Below are 19,276 nucleotides of genomic sequence, written 5' to 3' on the forward strand. Positions count from 1 at the left end.
TGCATGGAGGGGGGGGGACCGCATCAGGGGCAGGATACATCGATATGGATGGGGGCGGGGGGGAACCGCAACAGGGGCAGGTGGGGTCGGATGGCGGAGGCAGGGCTTACAGGGGGGGGTGTTGGAGGCGCACGGGGGGTACAGATCGGGGGGCACCAGGCACATTATCTGATTTCAGGCTCTCATCTGCAGAGCGCAGATCAGAGCATGAAACTGGCATTTTAACACTGCCGCGATCCGATTGGTTAGTCTGCACAGACTAACCAATCGGATCGATTGCTGGCAAGGGACCACTCTAATTGGTCCCTTGCCGATATTACTGCACTGTATGCTGTCTGTGACAGCAGCAGGGCAGGGGCAGTAGCTTTAATCCAAGCGTTTTGCAGCGCTAGTTGCACATATATAGTCGTATAGCAGTCGAGAAGGGGTTAATAATATAGAGGGGCCAGTATATATTATAATTATCCAGAGGGCATTATAGTTATGGGAACTACGGGGGGGGGGTCTGTTATCTGAGGATGATCGTAAAGTGGGAAATCCAAAAATCTTTCTGTGAAACTCTGCAGAGACGAGACGCAGCTGAAAGAAGGTATCATGGCAGTCCTATCTCCGAATGAAGACGCTGAGGAAAGTCTACATCACAGGAGATATCACTGGATGTAACAGGTATGGTGCGGTATTCTCCTGTATATTTCATAGCAATGTATGTTATATCCATCCAAATATTGTTTTGGGGGGGGGGGGGGGGTGGATATAGAATATGGCCCACCCTGCGTGTTCTGAATTGTGGGGCCTCACACCCATCTACTACATTATCTGTACTCAGAGAGTTATCCCTGTGTTATCTGTAGTGTTACATAGGATTGCAGGTGACATCTGCTACATTATCTGCAAAAAGGGGCATGTCCACAGGTTGGGGGGGCGCAATACTTGGCTTGCCCAGGGTGCTGGCAACCCACGCTATGACACTGCCCAGCATGCACACTTACTCGGCTGTTCTTGCAACTCCCATAGAAGTGAAAGGATGATTCTGGGAGTTGTAGTTTAACAGGTGGAGTGTCCAAGGTTGCTGATCCCTGCTGTAGACCATGAGGCAAGCCAAAACACCTCACTGTATACACTGGCTCCACCCAATAATGTAGCTGGGAAAACTGCCACTGTGGCATGCAGTATGTAAACAGCCCCTTTAACCGCCTCCGGACCGACTAACGCAGATCTGCAGTCCGGAGGCGGCAGCTCTGCGCAGAGTGACGCATATACGCGTCATCTCGCGATAGCCGAGACTTCCTGTGAACGCGCGCACACAGGAACTGAAGGTAAGAGACAGGATCTCCAGCCTGCCAGCGGCGATCGTTCGCTGGTAGGCTGGAGATGCGATTTTTTTTTAACCCCTAACAGGTATATTAGACGCTGTTTTGATAACAGCGTCTAATATACCTGCTAACTGGGCCTCTGGTGGTCCCTTTTGTTTGGATCGACCACCAGAGGACACAGGTAGCTGTGTAAAGTACCACAAAACACTACACTACACCCCCCCCCCCCCCCCCCGGTCACTTATTAACCCCTGATCACCCCCCTGTCATTGATCACCATACGGACGTCTGAACGGAGCCTGACAGGGGGGTGATCAATGACAGGCAGGTGATCACCCATATAGATTCCCTGATCACCCCCCTGTAAGGCTCCATTCAGATGTCCGTATGATTTTTACGGATCCAAGGATACATGGATCGGATCCGCAAAACACATACGGACGTCTGAATGGAGCCTTACAGGGGGGTGATCAATGACAAGGGCGTGATCACCCATATAGACTCACTGATCACCCCCCTGTAAGGCTCCATTCAGACGTCCGTATGCGTTTTGCGGATCCGATCCGTGGATCCGTAAAAATCATACAGACGTCTGAATGGAGCCTTACAGGGGGGTGATCACCCCATATAGACTCCCTGATCACCCCCCTGTCATTGGCCCAAGTTAGCGGAAATGTTTTTTTTTTTTACTTACTAAGTCTCATATTCCACTAACTTGTGTCAAAAAATAAAATCTCACATGAACTCACCATACCCCTCACAGAATCCAAATGCATAAAATTTTTTAGACATTTATATTCCAGACTTCTTCTCACACTTTAGGGCCCCTAAAATGCCAGGGCATTATAAATACCCCACATGTGACCCCATTTCGGAAAGAAGACACCCCAAGGTATTCCGTGAGGGGCATATTGAGTCCATGAAAGATTGACATTTTTTTCCCCAAGTTAGCGGAAAGGGAGGCTTTGTGAAAAAATACAAAAAAAAAAAAAATCAATTTCCGCTAACTTGTGCCAAAAAAAAAAAAATTAGATGAACTCGCCATGCCCCTCATTGAATACCTTGGGGTGTCTTCTTTCCAAAGTGGGGTCACATGTGGGGTATTTATACTGCCCTGGCTTTTTAGGGGCCCGAAAGCGTGAGAAGAAGTCTGGGATCCAAATGTCTAAAAATGCCCTCCTAAAAGGAATTTGGGCCGCTTTGCGCATCTAGGCTGCAAAAAAGTGTCACACATCTGGTATCGCTGTACTCAGGAGAAGTTGGGGAATGTGTTTTGGGGTGTCATTTTACATATACCCATGCTGGGTGAGAGAAATATCTTGGCAAAAGACAACTTTTCGCTTTTTTTTTTATACAAAGTTGGCATTTGACCAAGATATTATCTCACCCAGCATGGGTATATGTAAAATGACACCCCAAAACACATTCCCCGACTTCTCCTGAGTACGGCGATACCACGTGTGACACTTTTTTGCCGCCTAGGTGGGCACAGGGGCACACATTCCAAAGAGCACCTTTAGGATTTCACAGGTCATTTTTTACACATTTTGATTTCAAACTCGCGCACCCAGTTCTTCCATGCTGGGTGCGCGCCTGCTGCCTGCACTGGCTGGGCCAATCAGCAGCAGGATCTTTGCACACTGCTAATGCTGATTGGCCCAGTATGTGAAGAGGTGCAGGCGCAGCACACGCACGAGCCGAGGGAGCGCGGCTGGATCCTAGGGAGAGCACAGTCAATGAGAAGTCAGACGGGGGGGGGGGGCGTGTATTATCGGCGGCGCTGGGAGCCAATTATAAGTGGGCAGACCGCCTCTGAGCCTGCAGTGAGTGCAGTTGCAGGGGGCGGCGCCTTCCGAGCGCTCTGGGCCCCCTGCTGCAGCGGGCCCCATAGCAGTGGCGTACCCTGCCTCTATTGGCAGTACGCCACTGGCAGGGAGTTATAATATATATACTGTTATGTACTGCTGACAGCACATCGCTAATGTCAGTCAGCTACATAACGATTTTTCTCCTCATGACAGAAACCCTTTAACATTAGGATAATATTATATATATATATATATATATATATATATATATATATACACACACACACACACTCACCTAAAGAATTATTAGGAACACCTGTTCTGTTTCTCATTAATGTGATTATCTAGTCAACCAATCACATGGCAGTTGCTTCAATGCATGTAGGGTTGTGGTCCTGGTAAAGACAATCTCCTGAACTCCAAACTGAATGTCAGAATGGGAAAGAAAGGTGGGCTAAAACAGCAGAAGACCCCACCGGGTACCACTCATCTCCACTACAAATAGGAAAAAGAGGCTACAATTTGCACAAGCTCACCAAAATTGGACTGTTGAAGACTGGAAAAATATTGCCTGGTCTGATGAGTCTCGATTTCTGTTGAGACATTCAAATGATAGAGTCCGAATTTGGCGTAAACAGAATTAGAACATGTATCCATCATGCCTTGTTACCACTGTGCAGGGTGGTGGTGTAAAGGTGTGGGGGATGTTTTCTGGGCACACTTTAGGCCCCTTAGTGCCAATTGGCCATCATTTAAATGCCACGGGCTACCTGAGCATTGTTTCTGACCATGTCAATCCCTTCAGGACCACCATGTACCCATCCTCTGATGGCTACTTCCAGGAGCTGGAATTGTTCTTCGGATGACCCCCCCCCCCCCCCCCCCCAAACATTTAATTCTGGACTGATCGGGGCTTTTGCACATCTTTAATGCCCATAGTAGCTCTCCCAGCAGATCCTCAGAAGAAAAGTAATATTTATTTATTTCTATCTTCCACAATTTTTCCCTCTGACAGTACATCAATATTCTGTCTGGAGGTGGAAGCCTCCTCGTCCTTGTCCTCTGCTTCAGAGAATGGAACAGAAATTTTAGACCTTTTGGCTGGAGGAATGGATCTGAAAGAGGCCAAGGAGGATTTTATCTCATTTTGGATCATAGATGTAACCTTCAGAAGGAAGGTCTTTTGGTACAAGTTGCACATCTTGCGACCCTGGATTTAACTCTGGTCTCTTTCACTCCGGTTGAAGTAGCCGAAGGTGGGTCTGTAGAATCCATCTTACTTGCAGGGGCATCAGGGGGTGACATCCTAACTCTGGAGGCAGGAACAACCACAGTGGAGCAGCGGTGGTTTGAAAACACAGCTCTTTATCATCCAAGCACAGCGTCTAACGTCACAAGCGCGCGTGTACTCCCATGTGGTTCTCAGGCTCTGCCCCCAGCCAAGCTGGGAATAGAGCACAGTGCTGCGGCCCACCAAGGACTACAGGCAGCGTGCTCTAAAGTTCGCAGTCAGCTCCCACACAGAAGGGAAGGAAGACCTTACAAAAATGGGGAGAAACAGGCCCCCAATAATCAGGGACGAGCTCTCCTCCTGTTTAATCCTCTGCCCAGCTTTATGAAAAGCCCGCAGGTGGGCAGAGGTGGAGGAGAAACCGCAGTAATCCCCTCCAGAAAGGTACAATTATTTTTAATTTTTTTTTTATCTGTATATACATCTTCACCTCCCACAAGTGGTCTCTGTGAGGTGACCTATCAGGGACAGGAAACACTGAGGGTGAGAGTGGGTGGTGGGCTTTTAAACTCTGACCCCTCGACCGCTGTAGGGGCAGGAAGTCAATCTCATGTAGCCGTCATCTTGGACGAAATGAAAAAATAAGCCATTAAAAATGGACACTGCATCCATTTTCTGTCCATTGGATGAATGTCATTTTTTTGGGTACATCCCAACCCCTGCAGTGCCCTCAATATATATTATACACCCCACAGTGCTCCCAGTAACTATAATCCCCCCATAGTACACAAATTTTGCTTGTGTATCTGGAACATATTGTTAAGATTTCCTAAGTGAAAATGTCCTGCTGTCACAGCATTAAGAGAAAGCGCTGTTAAGATATATTCGGATGCAGAATGTTTACTGCTGAACTTTGTGACAACCTCATTCAGTCACAATTTCTCTAACAAATCTGCCACGTGTGAATATACCCTTACAAGCCTAAGCGTTCAGATTTTCATCCTCCGATTGTTAAATTAATAAAAAACCAAGCCACTTGCAAGTCACAAAAGCATATTTATTAGGGGGAGAAAGGAAAATTAAAAAGCATCTGCAAAGAAAGGAGCACTTAACCGACAACTGCTCATTATTGCACATTATCTATTACATCCTCAACGTGGGAGGGGAAAAAGAAAGAAAAAAAAAGAAAAAAAAAAGGAAAAGACTGATAATGGGTGGAGAAAGGAGAAAAGGAAAAAAAATATATATAAATGAGTCAGTGAAAGAAAAATACATGTGGAGAAAGTAGGTTTATATAGCAGTTACCTAATATTTACCTGATGGAAAAAGAAAAAAAGACTAATACTGCAAGGGGAAGGAGAAGAAAAAAAAAAAAAAAAAGAAAAAAGAAAAAGCAAGGGATCTCAAACGAACAACTGTACAAACATATCTTCTCACAGGTTCCAGCAGCAGGAGATTCCTGTAATGGGAGGATTCTCTTCGACTTTAATGTAAACTTCAGTCTTCGTTAGTAGACGTGGTGGATGTTAAAATAAAAGTTCTTTTCTTTACATTACATAGTCTCTCATTTTTCTGTCAAGGCGGAGCAGCGCACGAAGCTTGTGTCACGTCTCCAAATCTTTGAGCTGAATTTTTCTAACTTTGATGCCTTCTCCCCAGAGCCACAGAGGTGGTGTCTTGTGCAGCATGTGGACAGAGGCTTTGTGCACGTGAGGTAAAGAGAGAAAAACTGAGACATTGTTAGTTTCTCATTACACAACAGGCTGACAGGGTGAACAGTCGCATACAAAAATCCCTTGTGCCCACTTCAAAATGAAAAAAAGCTATTCACAAATATACACATTGCTTACTAAAAAGCTAGCACATACCATCTGACAACCGATATTAAGGTCAGAGTCCAAGGCAATTCTGCCTTACATGTGCTGCTGACAAATGGTCGAACACAGGGCTATGGAAACGTTTTCTACAGAGCTACATAAGTAACGGCAACATCTGTATATTCCGCCTAACCCCAAGACATTCAGAACACAAGTTGACAAAACCTTTTTACCAACAAGTAGCTGATATGATGTTCTTTGGTAACTTCTGGGTGAAAGTGCCATATATAAATATATATACAAACACTCGAGCGATAGCACATCTATCCACAGAACCCAGGAAATTACCAACGCCTAAGGTGGCTGTTTGAATCACTGATATTCTGGCAAACAAACGAAACCGAACGCAGTCTTGTTTGGGATGCCCTGTCTTTGCCTGTGCCCTCTGACCCAGGAGGTATTTCATATGAAATAAAGAGATCCGATGGTGAAATGCGGATTTTTACATGCACACACAGTGTGAGCTTAAATCATGTGTCGGAAAACACATTGGTAGGTTGTGGTAGAAAAAGACTGGTTTAGAAGTTAGGCAAGACCGCTAAGCTTTGCTTGCACTCAATCTTGCTGGCGTCGTTCCCTGCATACACAAGAGACAGAGAAGCCAGGAAACTCTGGCATTCCTCCTCACTCTCGAAGGCCAACTCTGACTGAACGTAGGAAACTGGTAGCACCGGACGAAAACTAAAGAGTTAAAACAAAAAAAGTAGTGGAGGGAAAAGGAGCAAAGAAAGAAGAAAAAACACGTTAGAACAATAATGACAATAATTGAATTTACCTTCCACATTACAGCTTTAAACACTTTAACCAGAAGACCGTATACCCACCTGGAGTCATAACCCAACAGGGCTGCAGCCCGCCTGAAGCTAGAAGTTCAAAGTATTATATGCTAACTGGACTGTATATAATTTGCATGCCTCAATGTCTATTGGAAATACGTTCTTTACCTTTCAAGAACCCACAGAAGTTATTTGGGACTTACAGGCAGAGGTGGACCGATAATAGAGACTAAGGGACATTAGGGGACTGTTTAAAGGAGTTTTCTGGGATTTTGATATCAATGACCTATCCTCAGAATAGGTCATCAATATCAAATCAGCAGCATCGACATTGCAGTGGTGAGCGGGTGTAACTACATGCCGTCCCAATCATTTTAATGGGACGGCTCGTTTCTATACACTTAAATAGGAAGGAACCATCCCATTAAAGTGAATGGGATGGCTTGTAATAACACCGGCTCGCCGCTGCGATGATGATGGCAAGCAGGTAAACAATGAAGGGAACACGAAGTGCAGCCTTCTCTTCAACCAGCTGATCAGCAGGGGTGCCAGGTGTCAGAGCCCCACCGATCTGATATTTATGACCTACAGTCAGGTCTATAAATATTGGGACATTGACAATTTTTGGCTCTATACACCACAATGGATTTGAAATGAAACAAACAAGATGCGCTTTAACTGCAGACTGTCGGCTTTAATTTGAGGGTATTTACATCCAAATCAGGTGAACGGTGTAGGAATTACAACAGTTTGCATATGTGCCTCCCACTTGTTAAGGAACTAAAAGTAATGGGACAATTGGCTTCCCCGCTGTTCCATGGCCAGGTGTGTGTTATTCCCTCATTATCCCAATTACAATGAGCAGATAAAAGGTCCAGAGTTCATTTCAAGTGTGCTATTTGCATTTGGAATCTGTTGCAGTCAACTCTCAAGATGAGATCCAAAAAGCTGTCACTATCAGTGAAGCAAGCCATCATTAGGCTGAAAAACACAATAAACCCATCAGAGAGATAGCAAAAACATTAGGCGTGGCCAAAACAACTGTTTGGAACATTCTTAAAAAGAAGGAACGCACCGGTGAGCTCAGCAACACCAAAAGACCCGGAAGACCACGGAAAGGGATGACCGAAGAATTCTTTCCCTGGTGAAGAAAACACCCTTCACAACAGTTGGCCAGATCAAGAACACTCTCCAGGAGGTAGGTGTATGTGTGTCAAAGTCAAGAATCAAGAGAAGACTTCACCAGAGTGAATACAGAGGGTTCACCACAAGATGTAAACCAAAAAGCCTCAATAACAGGAAGGCCAGATTAGAGTTTGCCAAACGACATCTAAAAAAAGCCTTCACAGTTCTGGAACAACAGCCTATGGACAGGTGAGACCAAGAGCAACTTGTACCAGAGTGATGGGAAGAGAAGAGTATGGAGAAGGAAAGGAACTGCTCATGATCCTAAGCATACCACCTCATCATTGAAGCATGGGGGTGGTAGTGTTATGGCGTGGGCATGAATGGCTGCCAATGGAACTGGTTCTCTTGTATTTATTGATGATGTGACTGCAGACAAAAGCAGCAGGATGAATTCTGAAGTGTTTTGGGCAATAATCTGCTCATATTCAGCCAAATGCTTCAGAACTCATTGGATGGCGCTTCACAGTGCAGATGGACAATGACCCAAAGCATACTGCAAAAGCAACCAAAGAGTTTAAGGGAAAGAAGTGGAATGTTATGCAATGGCCAAGTCAATCACCTGACCTGAATCCGATTGAGCATAAATTTCACTTGCTGAAGACAAAACTGAAGGGAAATGCCCCGAGAACAAGCAGGAACTGAAGACAGTTGCAGTAGAGGCCTGGCAGAGCATCACCAGGGATGAAACCCAGCGTCTGGTGATGTCTATGCATTCCAGACTTCAGGCTGTAATTGACTGCAAAGGATTTGCAACCAAGTATTACAAAAGTGAAAGTTTTATTTAGGATTATTATTCTGTTCCATTACTTTTAGTCCCTTGACAAGTGGGAGGCACATATGCAAACTGTTGTAATTCCTACACCGTGCACCTGATATGGATGTAAATACCCTCAAAATAAAGCCGACAGTCTGCAGTTAAAGCATATCTTGTTGATGTCCCAATATTTATGGACCTGACTGTATCCTGGGTTAGGTCATTAATATTAAAATCCCTCGGGGGGGGGGGGAACGACGACTTTAAAGTGAGTCTGTCACCTCCATATGGCCATATAGAGTGCTTACATGGCTCTGTAGCACACCTATACAGGATTGTAATGGTACCTTCTGTTCTTTTTCTTTAGACTTGCACCAGCAGGAAAAATGAAGTATAATACATATGCAAATGAGCACTCGCAAGTGCCCAGAGAGTTGGAGGGCGGGCAAAGGGAGAGACTGGGGAGGAGTAAAGTAAAAAGGCAGAGCAGCCTGGGCACCTACACACTGAACGCCGCCCCTGGGCACTTGCGAGTGTTCATTTGCATATGTATTAAACTTCGTTTTTCCTGCTTGTGCAAGTCTAAAGAAAAGAACAAAGGTACCGTTGCAATCCTGTAACATGTATCAACTATCTAGAGGAACATATGATAAATGTAGAACTACTAAAGCTCCTCTAGCAAGGACAGGTGTTCCCAGGTCCACCATGTGTGCACCGCTCCAATCACTACCAGAGATGGCCAAATGCAGTACTCTGCAGGTCATATATGTCACAATGGCAGTGAGGGGTTGCCTCAAATTCACCTAATTTTTAAATCCTAAAATAAATGACCTTGGCCGGTAAAAGTGCATTCATATAAATTAAGGCAACCTGCAAAATAAACATTTCTGAATTAGTTTAAAAGGGCATCTGTCAGCAGATCTAAACCTATGAAACTGACCTGTTACATGTGCACTTAGCAGCTGAAGGCATCTGTGTTGGTCCCATGTTCATATGTGCTGACATTGCTGAGAAAAATTATGTTTTATTATATGCAAGTGGGCCATTACACCTAGAGGCTCTGCTCTTTCTGCAACTGACGCATCCTCTGCACTTTGATTGAAAGGGCCAGGCATGATGACATTTACACTGCCTGACACAGTCAATAAAAATGCAGACGGTGCAGCGGTCGCAGAGACCAATTGTCACAGCAATGCCCTTGTCGCTCATAGGGGCTCATTTGTATATATTAAACCATAATTTTTCTCAGTAATGCAGACACATATGAACATGGGACTAACGCAGATGCCTTCAGCTGTCAAGTGCACATGTAACAGGTCAGCCAGTGTCAGATACAAATCTGCTGACAGATGCCATTTAAATACTCAAAGTACAACAGCCCTGTTCAATGAATGACATTTACAATTCCCAACACGCCTTGGCATGCTGGAAATTGTAGCGTCTCAACTGGAGGCCGCTCTAGCATGACATAGGTCAGATCAACAACCTCCAGTTGTTCAGAAACTATAAATCCCAGGATGCTTTATTCACTTCTATCAGAGTTAGAAGAACAGAGCATGTTTGCATGCTGGATGTTGTAGTTTCACAGCAGCTGGGGTGCCAGAGGTTGCAGATTCCTAAAATATATAGTCATGCATGCTAGGTAGTGCCTACTCAAATGCCAATTTAAGTACAAAATGGCATTCACCATTTTAAATATATTGAACGGATGAGCCAGTTTCCTTTTATAAAAATGGAAAGAGTAAAACTAGACAGTGATTTCTATTAGATTATGCTGGGCCCTAAAATAAAAATGAATAAGGCCTACCAAATGGGGGGGGGGGGGGGTTGTTGTAATCTACAATAGTAGACACTAAAACCTCAAGCAGCCCTTGGAGATGGCGGGGGGAGGAATCTCCTGATTACAGGATCCTTTTCAGTTACCTCAACATATCCCAATAGGATATTAACATGATTTACATATTTAAAAAAAAAAAAAAAAAAAAAAAAAAAAAAAAGCATCCCCAGTTACTTGACATTACACTACTTACCTTAATTTAAAAAAAAATAAAAATAACGATTATAATACTAATTATAGACACACATGCATGCACACAACAGGTTTGAAAAGGATGGATGAACATAACCATTTTTGTTGGGAAGCTAAGTTAGATAGTATGGCAAGATCCTCACTGGGGCCCTTCTGGCAAGTTAATAAATCTGCTCTATATGTCTAACATCTCTATTCAGATATTTTCTAATGCGTCTGAAGGGCTGCAATTTTTTTTTTTTCATATTCTCAAACATGTTTCTGCTTTTCACCTGAATTCAATCATCGTGATTTCTAATGTCAGAACATTTTGTTTAGAACAAAAGTTCCAGGAAATCGCCAGAGAAAAGGTCTGAGGTCCAAGACACATTCTAAGAGATTGCAAGATCAATGACTGAAGGCAACATTGGCAGCACTGAAAAGAGGGACATTGAATTACTGAATATTTCAGACTTGTAGAATTTAAATGACAGAGGTTACAGAGTACTGCCCGAGCAAGAGCAGACCTACATTTCCTCTAAGCCTCTATGAGGGAGTGTTAAGTCCCACCACACCTTAGGAAGGACACACCATCTTAGTCTGGGAACTTCCTCCTCATTTCTGACAAGATACAGAAGAGATATTGTCTTGTTTACAACAGCTAATCCTGCTAAAGAGCGTTAAAGTAGAAATCACGTGTAGGATGCGGTTAGAAATGTGCGTACGTGTTTCCTATGTATCTCCCTGTTCACAATAACCCTTAAAAACACAAATGATAAAAGCAGCATGCCAAAGAAGCTAATAAAAGAAGGCTCAATTATGTACACTAATCGGGCGACCTGCACATACGTTTTAATCATGGCCTTAAGGGCTGCCTTCCTCTCCCTCTCTGTAAACTTGTCGATGAGATAAGCAGACATGCGGGGGGCTTCTCTATATAGCTTGAAAAATCGGTGATAATTTGAAAGAGCCCAAGCACTGCGAAGAGCAAGAGCATGTGCAACACAAGGGTCTTCCTTCAGCTCTTTGGTCAAATATGCCAGCTCAGTTGTGATGTCTGTAAGAGAGAAAAGAAATAAATGTAACACAAGTCATAAGACTGCAAACACTATGGGGAGATTTATCAAACTGGTGTAAAGTAGAACTAGTTTAGGGTACTTTCACACTAGCGTTATTCTTTTCCGGCATCGAGTTCCGTCTCAGGGGCTCAATACCGGAAAAGAACTGATCAGTTTTATCCCCATACATTTTGAACGGAGAGCAATCCGTTCAGGATGTCTTCAGTTCAGTCACTGAACGGCGTTTTGGACAGAGGAAATACTGCAGCATGCTGTGGTATTCTCTCCGTCCAAAATTCTGGATCAGTTGCCGGAATGCCGGATCCGGCATTAATTTACATAGAAATGTATTAGTACCAGATCCAGCATTAAAAATACCGCAATGCCGGATCCGTATAAAATGTTAAGAAAAAAAAACCACAACGGATCAGTTTCTCCAGATGAAATCCGGAGAGACGGATCCATTCTTGCAAGATCACTTTGCCACAAGTGTGAAAGTACCCTTAGTTGCCCACAGCAACCAATCCATTTCTACTGTACACCAGTTTCATAAAATGATCCCCTATCTGTTCATGCTGCGCTGGCATTGCCAGTTCGCCATTATGCTGAAAGTTTCCAATCATAAATACCATGCAGAACATTGAGGCATGTGTAGCTAAATATATTTTTCAATTTATGAAATAAGATATGCCAAAATACTCTTGACACAAGCTCTCAGCAGACGTCTGCCAAATAGGCACAGCAAACATGGTGTTAACATAGCCAAAGCTGATGTGTATATAGTATTTTCTTACCCCCAGAGTTTTTCGTGAAGATGTAATACAAAACACGGTAGGCTGTAAACTCTCCAACATTTCCACTAAGGTTTTCTGAGTATAAAGATTTCAGCTGTGCCTGACACTGGTTGAATTCCTCATGGTCTCCCTACATTAGAAAAAGATGCTTAAAGTAAAAGCAGTTATATGCAAGAACATCTGAAAGCAGTATAGGACAACGGAGGGTGCTTGGGAATAGTTTTGCATTATCCGATTCAGTAGTTACATGAAATACATATAGAAAAAGCCTGCGAGTCCTCGTTCACGCAGGCTGATGGAGTGCTTTCCCAGCATGAGTGTGTAGGCAGGGAAAGCTGGCAGTTAGCTTCTATTCAGCGTCTCTCCCTCTGTCATTCACTGCCTCAGATCCACTCATTTCATCTAATTTTTAAAAAGCTCAACCAGATTCTCTGTACCCAAATAAAGCATTTTTATGTAGCAATAAAAAGTACCTTCTCCAGTGCTATCCGGGCATGGGTCTCATACACTTCGACAGTGAACTCTGTGCGAATGCCCTGGACCTGTAGAGCATACAAACATATAAAAACAAATGCAGAAAAAGGAGATTTTTTGTATAACTTACCAGTTAAATCTCTTTCTCGCTCTTCCTTGGGGGACACAGACCTTGGGTATAGCTCAGCTCCCTAGGAGGCGTGACACTAAGTAAAACTGTTAAGCCCCTCCTCCATCAGCTATACCCTCAGCCTGGAGATAGAGGCTACCAGTTGCGTGTCCAAGTAGTGAAAGGATAACAACCAATAACGGAAACAACCAGCCAGCAACCCAACGGGGCGCCAGACCATAACCCTGTAACCAAACACAGAAGGGTGGGTGCTGTGTCCCCCAAGGAAGAGCGAGAAAGAGATTTAACTGGTAAGTTATACAAAAAATCTCCTTTTCTCGCCCATTTTCCTTGGGGGACACAGACCTTGGGACGTTCAAGAGCAGTCCAAGAAGGGAGGGACCACAAACCCAAGGCGGAACACCACCAAAGCATCAGGAAACCGCTGCCTGCAAAACCAGGCGGCCCAAAGCAGCATCCGCTGATGGATGCGTATGCACCCTATAGAACTTTGTGAAAGTGTGCAGAGAGGACCAAGTGGCTGCTTTGCACAACTGTTCAGCCGAGGCCCGATGCCTCTGCGCCCAGGAAGCTCCGACTGCTCTGGTGGAATGAGCAGTGACGCCGAAAGGCGGAGGTCTGCCCTTGGCTCGATAAGCCTCAGACACCGCCAGTTTAATGAAACGGGCAATAGCCACCTTGGAGACCGCCAACCCTCTGCGCGAACCCTCCGGAACCACAAACAGGGAGTCCGTGCGCCGAAAGGACCCGGTGACCTCCAAGTAAATCCTCAACGCCCTGACCACATCCAGACGGTGCAGTTCCCGTTCTCTGGGGTGGGAAGGAGAGGGACAGAGCGACGGAAGGACGATGTCCTCATTGATGTGAAAGGCGGAGACCACCTTTGGCAGGAAAGTCGGGGGACAGGCCGAAGCACAACCTTATCCTGGTGGAAGATCAGGAAAGGTTCGGAGCAAGAAAGAGCCGCTAACTCTGACACCCGTCGGAGAGACGTGACGGCCACAAGAAAGATGACCTTGCAGGACAGAAGGCGAAGGGAGACCTCCCGTAAAGGCTCGAAGGGGGCTGATTGGAGCGCCGAGAGCACCACATTCAGGTCCCAGGAAGGAACTGGAGGGCGGTACGGCGGAACAGAGTGAGCCACCCCTTGTAAAAAGGTCTTAATTGGCCCTAGAGGGGCCAGGGGACGCTGGAGAAGAATAGACAGCGCCGAAATCTGACCCTTCAGAGAACTGAGGCACAGCCCCAGGTCCAGACCCGACTGGAGGAAGGACAGGATTGTGGGAAGAGAAAACCGGAGAGGTGGGATGCTCCGGGACTCACAGAACCCCAGATAGGACCTCCAAACCCGATAGTAGATCCTAGAGGATACGGGCTTACGAGCCCGGATCATGGTGCGGACTACGTCCGCGGAGAAACCCCGTCGCGTTAAGACGGCGGTCTCAATAGCCACGCCGTCAAACGTAGCGAGCCTAAATGCTCGTGGAAGATCGGTCCCTGAGAGAGAAGGTCTTCCCTGGAGGGCAGTGGCCACGGTGCGTCTGCCAACAGCAACATTAGGTCGGCGTACCAAGACCGGCGGGGCCAATCCGGGGCGATTAGAATCGCGGGGACGCCCTCTGCCGCGATCCTCCGAAGAACCCGTGGCAGGAGGGGAAAAGGAGGAAAGACGTACAGAAGAGAGAATTCGCGCCACGGAAGGACGAGCGCGTCGGCGCCGTATGCCTTCGGGTCCCGTGCCCTGGCCAGGTATAGGGGGACCTTGTGGTTGAATTTGGAGGCCATGAGGTCCACGTCGGGGCGACCCCAGCGAAGACAAAGGGCTTCGAACACCTCTGGGTGCAGGGACCATTCTCCCGGGTCGATGGTGGACCGGCTGAGGAAATCCGCCGCCCAGTTGTCCACCCCCGGGATGTAAATCGCAGATAAGGCCGACACGTGCGTCTCCGCCCAGAGGAGAATGAGGGTCACCTCTTGCATCGCTGCAGCGCTGCCTCCCTGATGGTTTATGTATGCCACAGCCGTGGCATTGTCCGATTGGATCCGAACAGGGTGGCCCCTCAGCAGATGGGTCCAGTGTCTGAGGGACAGAAGAATCGCCCTCAGTTCCAGAATATTGATTGGAAGTCTGGACTCCGATAGAGACCAAACGCCCTGGACGGACCGGGGAGGGAAAACCCCCCCCCCCACCCCCGTAAGCTGGCATCTGTGGTAATCACCAGCCAGTTCAGTGGAAGGAAGGACTTCCCCCTTAGAGGGATATGCAACCACCAGCCGAGGGAAGCCCGAGCCAGGGGAGGCAGAAGAAAGGTCCTGTCCAGACTCCTCGGTGATTTGTCCCAGGCCGACAGAATTGCCCTCTGAAAGGTGCGGGATCGGAATTGTGCGAACGGCACCGCTTCGAAACAGGCAACCATCTTTCCCAACAACCGCATGCTGGATCTGAGGGAAGGGCGGTGATGACGGAGGAGACTGCGAACCGACCCGCGAAGGGCCAGACGCTTGTCCGACGGAAGGCGGACCTCCGCCAACTCTGTATCCAGGAGCATCCCCAGGAAGATCAGCCGTCTGGAGGGGGTAAGGGAAGATTTGGGGTGGTTGATAATCCAACCGAACCGCGTCAGGGTCTCCAGAGTGAGTTCCACACTGCGGGATGTCTGAGAGAAGGAGGGTGCCTTGACCAGGATGTCGTCCAAGTATGGGAGAAGAAAAACACTTCTTGAACGTAGAAGGGCCAAGACAGGGGCCAGGACCTTGGTGAACACTCGAGGAGCCGTCGCCAGACCAAAGGGAAGGGCGACGAATTGGAAGTGATCGTCCCCCACCGCGAAGCGCAGGAAGCGGTGATGACATGGAGCAACCGGAACGTGGAGGTATGCATCCTGAATGTCGATTGAGGCCATGAAATCCCCTCTTTCCAGGGAGGCCACTGCGGACCTGAGAGACTCCATCCGGAATCTCTGCAGTCGGAGAAAACGGTTCAGGCGTTTTAGGTCCAAGATCGGACGCACTGAGTCTTCCTTCTTGGGAACCACAAAGAGGTTCGAGTAGAACCCCCTGAACCTTTCCGTCGGAGGCACGGGGGCGACGACACCCTTGTCCATTAGAGAGTGAATGGCCGCGAAGAAGGCGGCCACTCGTACGGGATCTCGCGGAGGACGGGATCGGAAGAAACGGTCTGGCGGAATGGACGCAAATTCGATTTTGTATCCGCAAGATACAATCTCGAGCGCCCATGCGTCTGAGATGTGGGCCCGCCATACGTTCCTGAATAGGAGAAGGCGGCCCCCCACCCGGGTGGGTGGGGGCGCACCTTCAGGCAGAGGGCTGCTGGCCTGTGGGAGCCCGTGCAGGCTGGGACTTGCGCCAGGTAGGTTGCGTCCGAAAAAACGGCTTCTTGCGTCTATCCTGGGCTGGGCCAGAGGAAGAAGAACTGGCCGCGGGTCTAGACCCGGTGGGCTTGCGAAAGGACCGAAAACGGGACGAACCAGCGCGACCACGGGGGGCGCCCATTGGCCTGGACTGGGGGAGGTGAGTACTCTTCCCACCCGTGGCCTCTGATATAAGTTCGTCCAGACGGGTTCCGAACAGGCGGGAACCCGTGAATGGTAGGCCGGCCAAAGAGCGTTTGGAAGCGGCGTCCGCCGCCCAAACCTTCAGCCAGAGTTCCCTCCTGACAGAAACTGCCAGGGCAGAGGAACGGGCAATGAGGGCACCCGCATCAAGGGAGGCCTCACAGACGAATTTTCCGGCCTGAACAATTAGTTGGGCTAAGGAACGGAGGTCCTGAACAGGGACGACCGACCCTAACTCCCGTTCCAGTTGCAAACCCCATTCAGAGACCGCTTTGCCAACCCAGGCGGAGGCAAAGACCGGTCTAAGGGCCGAACCAGAGGCAGTAAATATGGCCTTGGAGAGGGATTCCGTACGACGGTCCTCAACAGACTGGAGGGAAGATCCGTCCTGTACAGGAATAGTAGTGCTTTTGGACAGGCGAGCCACGGGAGGATCAACCTTAGGCGGGGATGTCCACGTGGTCACAGAATCCGCTGGAAAGGGATAACAAATGTCCAGCTTTTTGGGTGTAATAAAGCGGACGTTAGGCCGAGTCCAAGCCTTGGATACCACAGAAGAAAAATCAGCGTGTATGGGAAAAACCTTGGAGGCCTGTTTGGGGCGGAGAAAGGACACGCCGGCCTGTTCAGAGCTGGGGGGGTCATCGTGTAGCTGAAAGGTATCACGGATGCTAGTGACAAGATGCCCCACCGCGGACGCCAATTTGGACGGAAGCTCTGAGTCCATGTCCACCTCCGAATCCGCCAGTTCTCCCTCAGAAAGCGTATCCCTTTGAGAGGATAGACTTGACTGAGCTCGCACGCATGGCGGAGAGAGCGAAGCATCTGGAGAAGATGTGCGCTCAACCCTTGAACGTTTCTGAGTATGCCGGGCCCTGGAAGATTCGCTGGGAGGCAGGGAACCAGTGGGGGCGGCAGAAACGGTAGTCCCAGCGGGTGCGACAGGGATTGTGGCAGCCTGCGGGAGAGGCGGTCTATCCACGAGACGGCCCACTACGTGTGTAAGGCTTTCCACCGCCTGAGACAGAGACCTAGCCCAGTCAGGGGGTTCAGAGGCACCGGGGGGCGCAGCGGGAAGCGGGCCCTGCACCGGGGCCTGACATGCAAGGCAATGCGGCTCAGATTGCCCACGCGGAAAAAGTTCCTTACAGGCGGTACAGGCATGGTACCAGGGTTTGGGGGCACCTGTGGGATCTGACATGCTGAAGTGTGGTTGTACTCTAATATAGAGACCACAAAGGGTTATAGCAGCTATGACCAGGAGGGTTAGGAGAGGGTTAACTGTCCTACCAGTGCCTCAGAAGAACGTCAGGAGATGGCCCAGATCAGCAGCAGCAGAGAAGCAATGAACAGCAGTGAGCAGCAGAGAGCAGCAGAGAGCGCCCACAGAAGCCGAGCAATGTACACAGGAGGTTAGAGTCCCCCACCGTGTCCCAGCTTCCTGTCAGGAGTGAGGAAGCGCGGGAAACCTCAGCAGAAAGCGCAGGGAACAAGCTCCGCCCCCTCCAGCGCTTGAAATGTCTCCTGTGAAGGAGAACGTAGCTCCGCCCCCAAAATGACGCGCGCGTAAGCCCCGCCCCCTGCCGGGACCGCTAAGCCCCGCCCCCCGGTCTCGGCGGGAAGGGGGAGAGAGAGAAGAGAAAAAATGGAGTCAGCCCCGAATGAGGGGGGGGTGGAGAGAAAGATAGCAGCGTGGGGGGGAACGGCGTGGGGGTGCTGAGGATGCTGCTGTGCTGCATTGTCCTGCAGATGAGCGCTCAGAATGAGCGACCACGGGTGCCCCCCTTACCCAGAGGGGTAGATGCTGCAGATAGGGGCGGGGTATGGGCTGGAATAGCCATCTCACCGTCCGACGTCTTCACCCTCAGTCCTTTCCAGCAGGGTCGCCCCTTCAGCCACTGGCACCGCAGTGGCAGGAAGCTGGAAGAGGGGCTTGGCGTGCGAACGACCCCCTAGCTGGCGGGATGTAGGGGAGCCATTGCTGCCCAGATCCTCCTATTGCTTCTGTGGGGGAGGCAGCAGTGCAGATAAGTTGGCACTGGCGCAGCTCAACCCCGGGAGAGCAGAGAGGTCTAATGCGTCTCTGGTATCCCTAGGAAAAAATAAAATAACAAAATTAGAAGAAAAAGTAAAAATAACAAGGAGAAAACAGCCCTGCAGTAGCAGGGAGTGTCTTGCCTCCTTGGACACTAAGCTAAAACTGGTAGCCTCTATCTCCAGGCTGAGGGTATAGCTGATGGAGGAGGGGCTTAACAGTTTTACTTAGTGTCACGCCTCCTAGGGAGCTGAG

At 48.2% G+C, this 19,276-nt stretch overlaps 1 protein-coding gene across 2 annotated transcripts in view; it reads right to left on the reverse strand.

Annotated features, from left to right (window-relative positions):
- Window positions 1-5,391: 5,391 nt before the first annotated feature.
- Window positions 5,392-19,276, reverse strand: part of LENG8 (leukocyte receptor cluster member 8) — a 35,976-nt gene continuing 22,091 nt past the window's right edge. For both annotated transcript variants that reach the window (XM_044281642.1, XM_044281641.1), the window contains exons 13-16: window positions 13,281-13,349; window positions 12,808-12,937; window positions 11,805-12,012; window positions 5,392-6,910 (exon numbers count right to left, since the gene is read on the reverse strand). In XM_044281642.1, the coding sequence (XP_044137577.1) occupies window positions 6,748-6,910; window positions 11,805-12,012; window positions 12,808-12,937; window positions 13,281-13,349 (570 nt within the window). In that variant the 3' untranslated portion in view covers window positions 5,392-6,747. The remainder of the gene's footprint in view (window positions 6,911-11,804; window positions 12,013-12,807; window positions 12,938-13,280; window positions 13,350-19,276) is intronic.

This window comes from Bufo gargarizans, chromosome 2 (genome assembly GCF_014858855.1).
Source record: "Bufo gargarizans isolate SCDJY-AF-19 chromosome 2, ASM1485885v1, whole genome shotgun sequence".
NCBI lineage: Eukaryota > Metazoa > Chordata > Amphibia > Anura > Bufonidae > Bufo > Bufo gargarizans.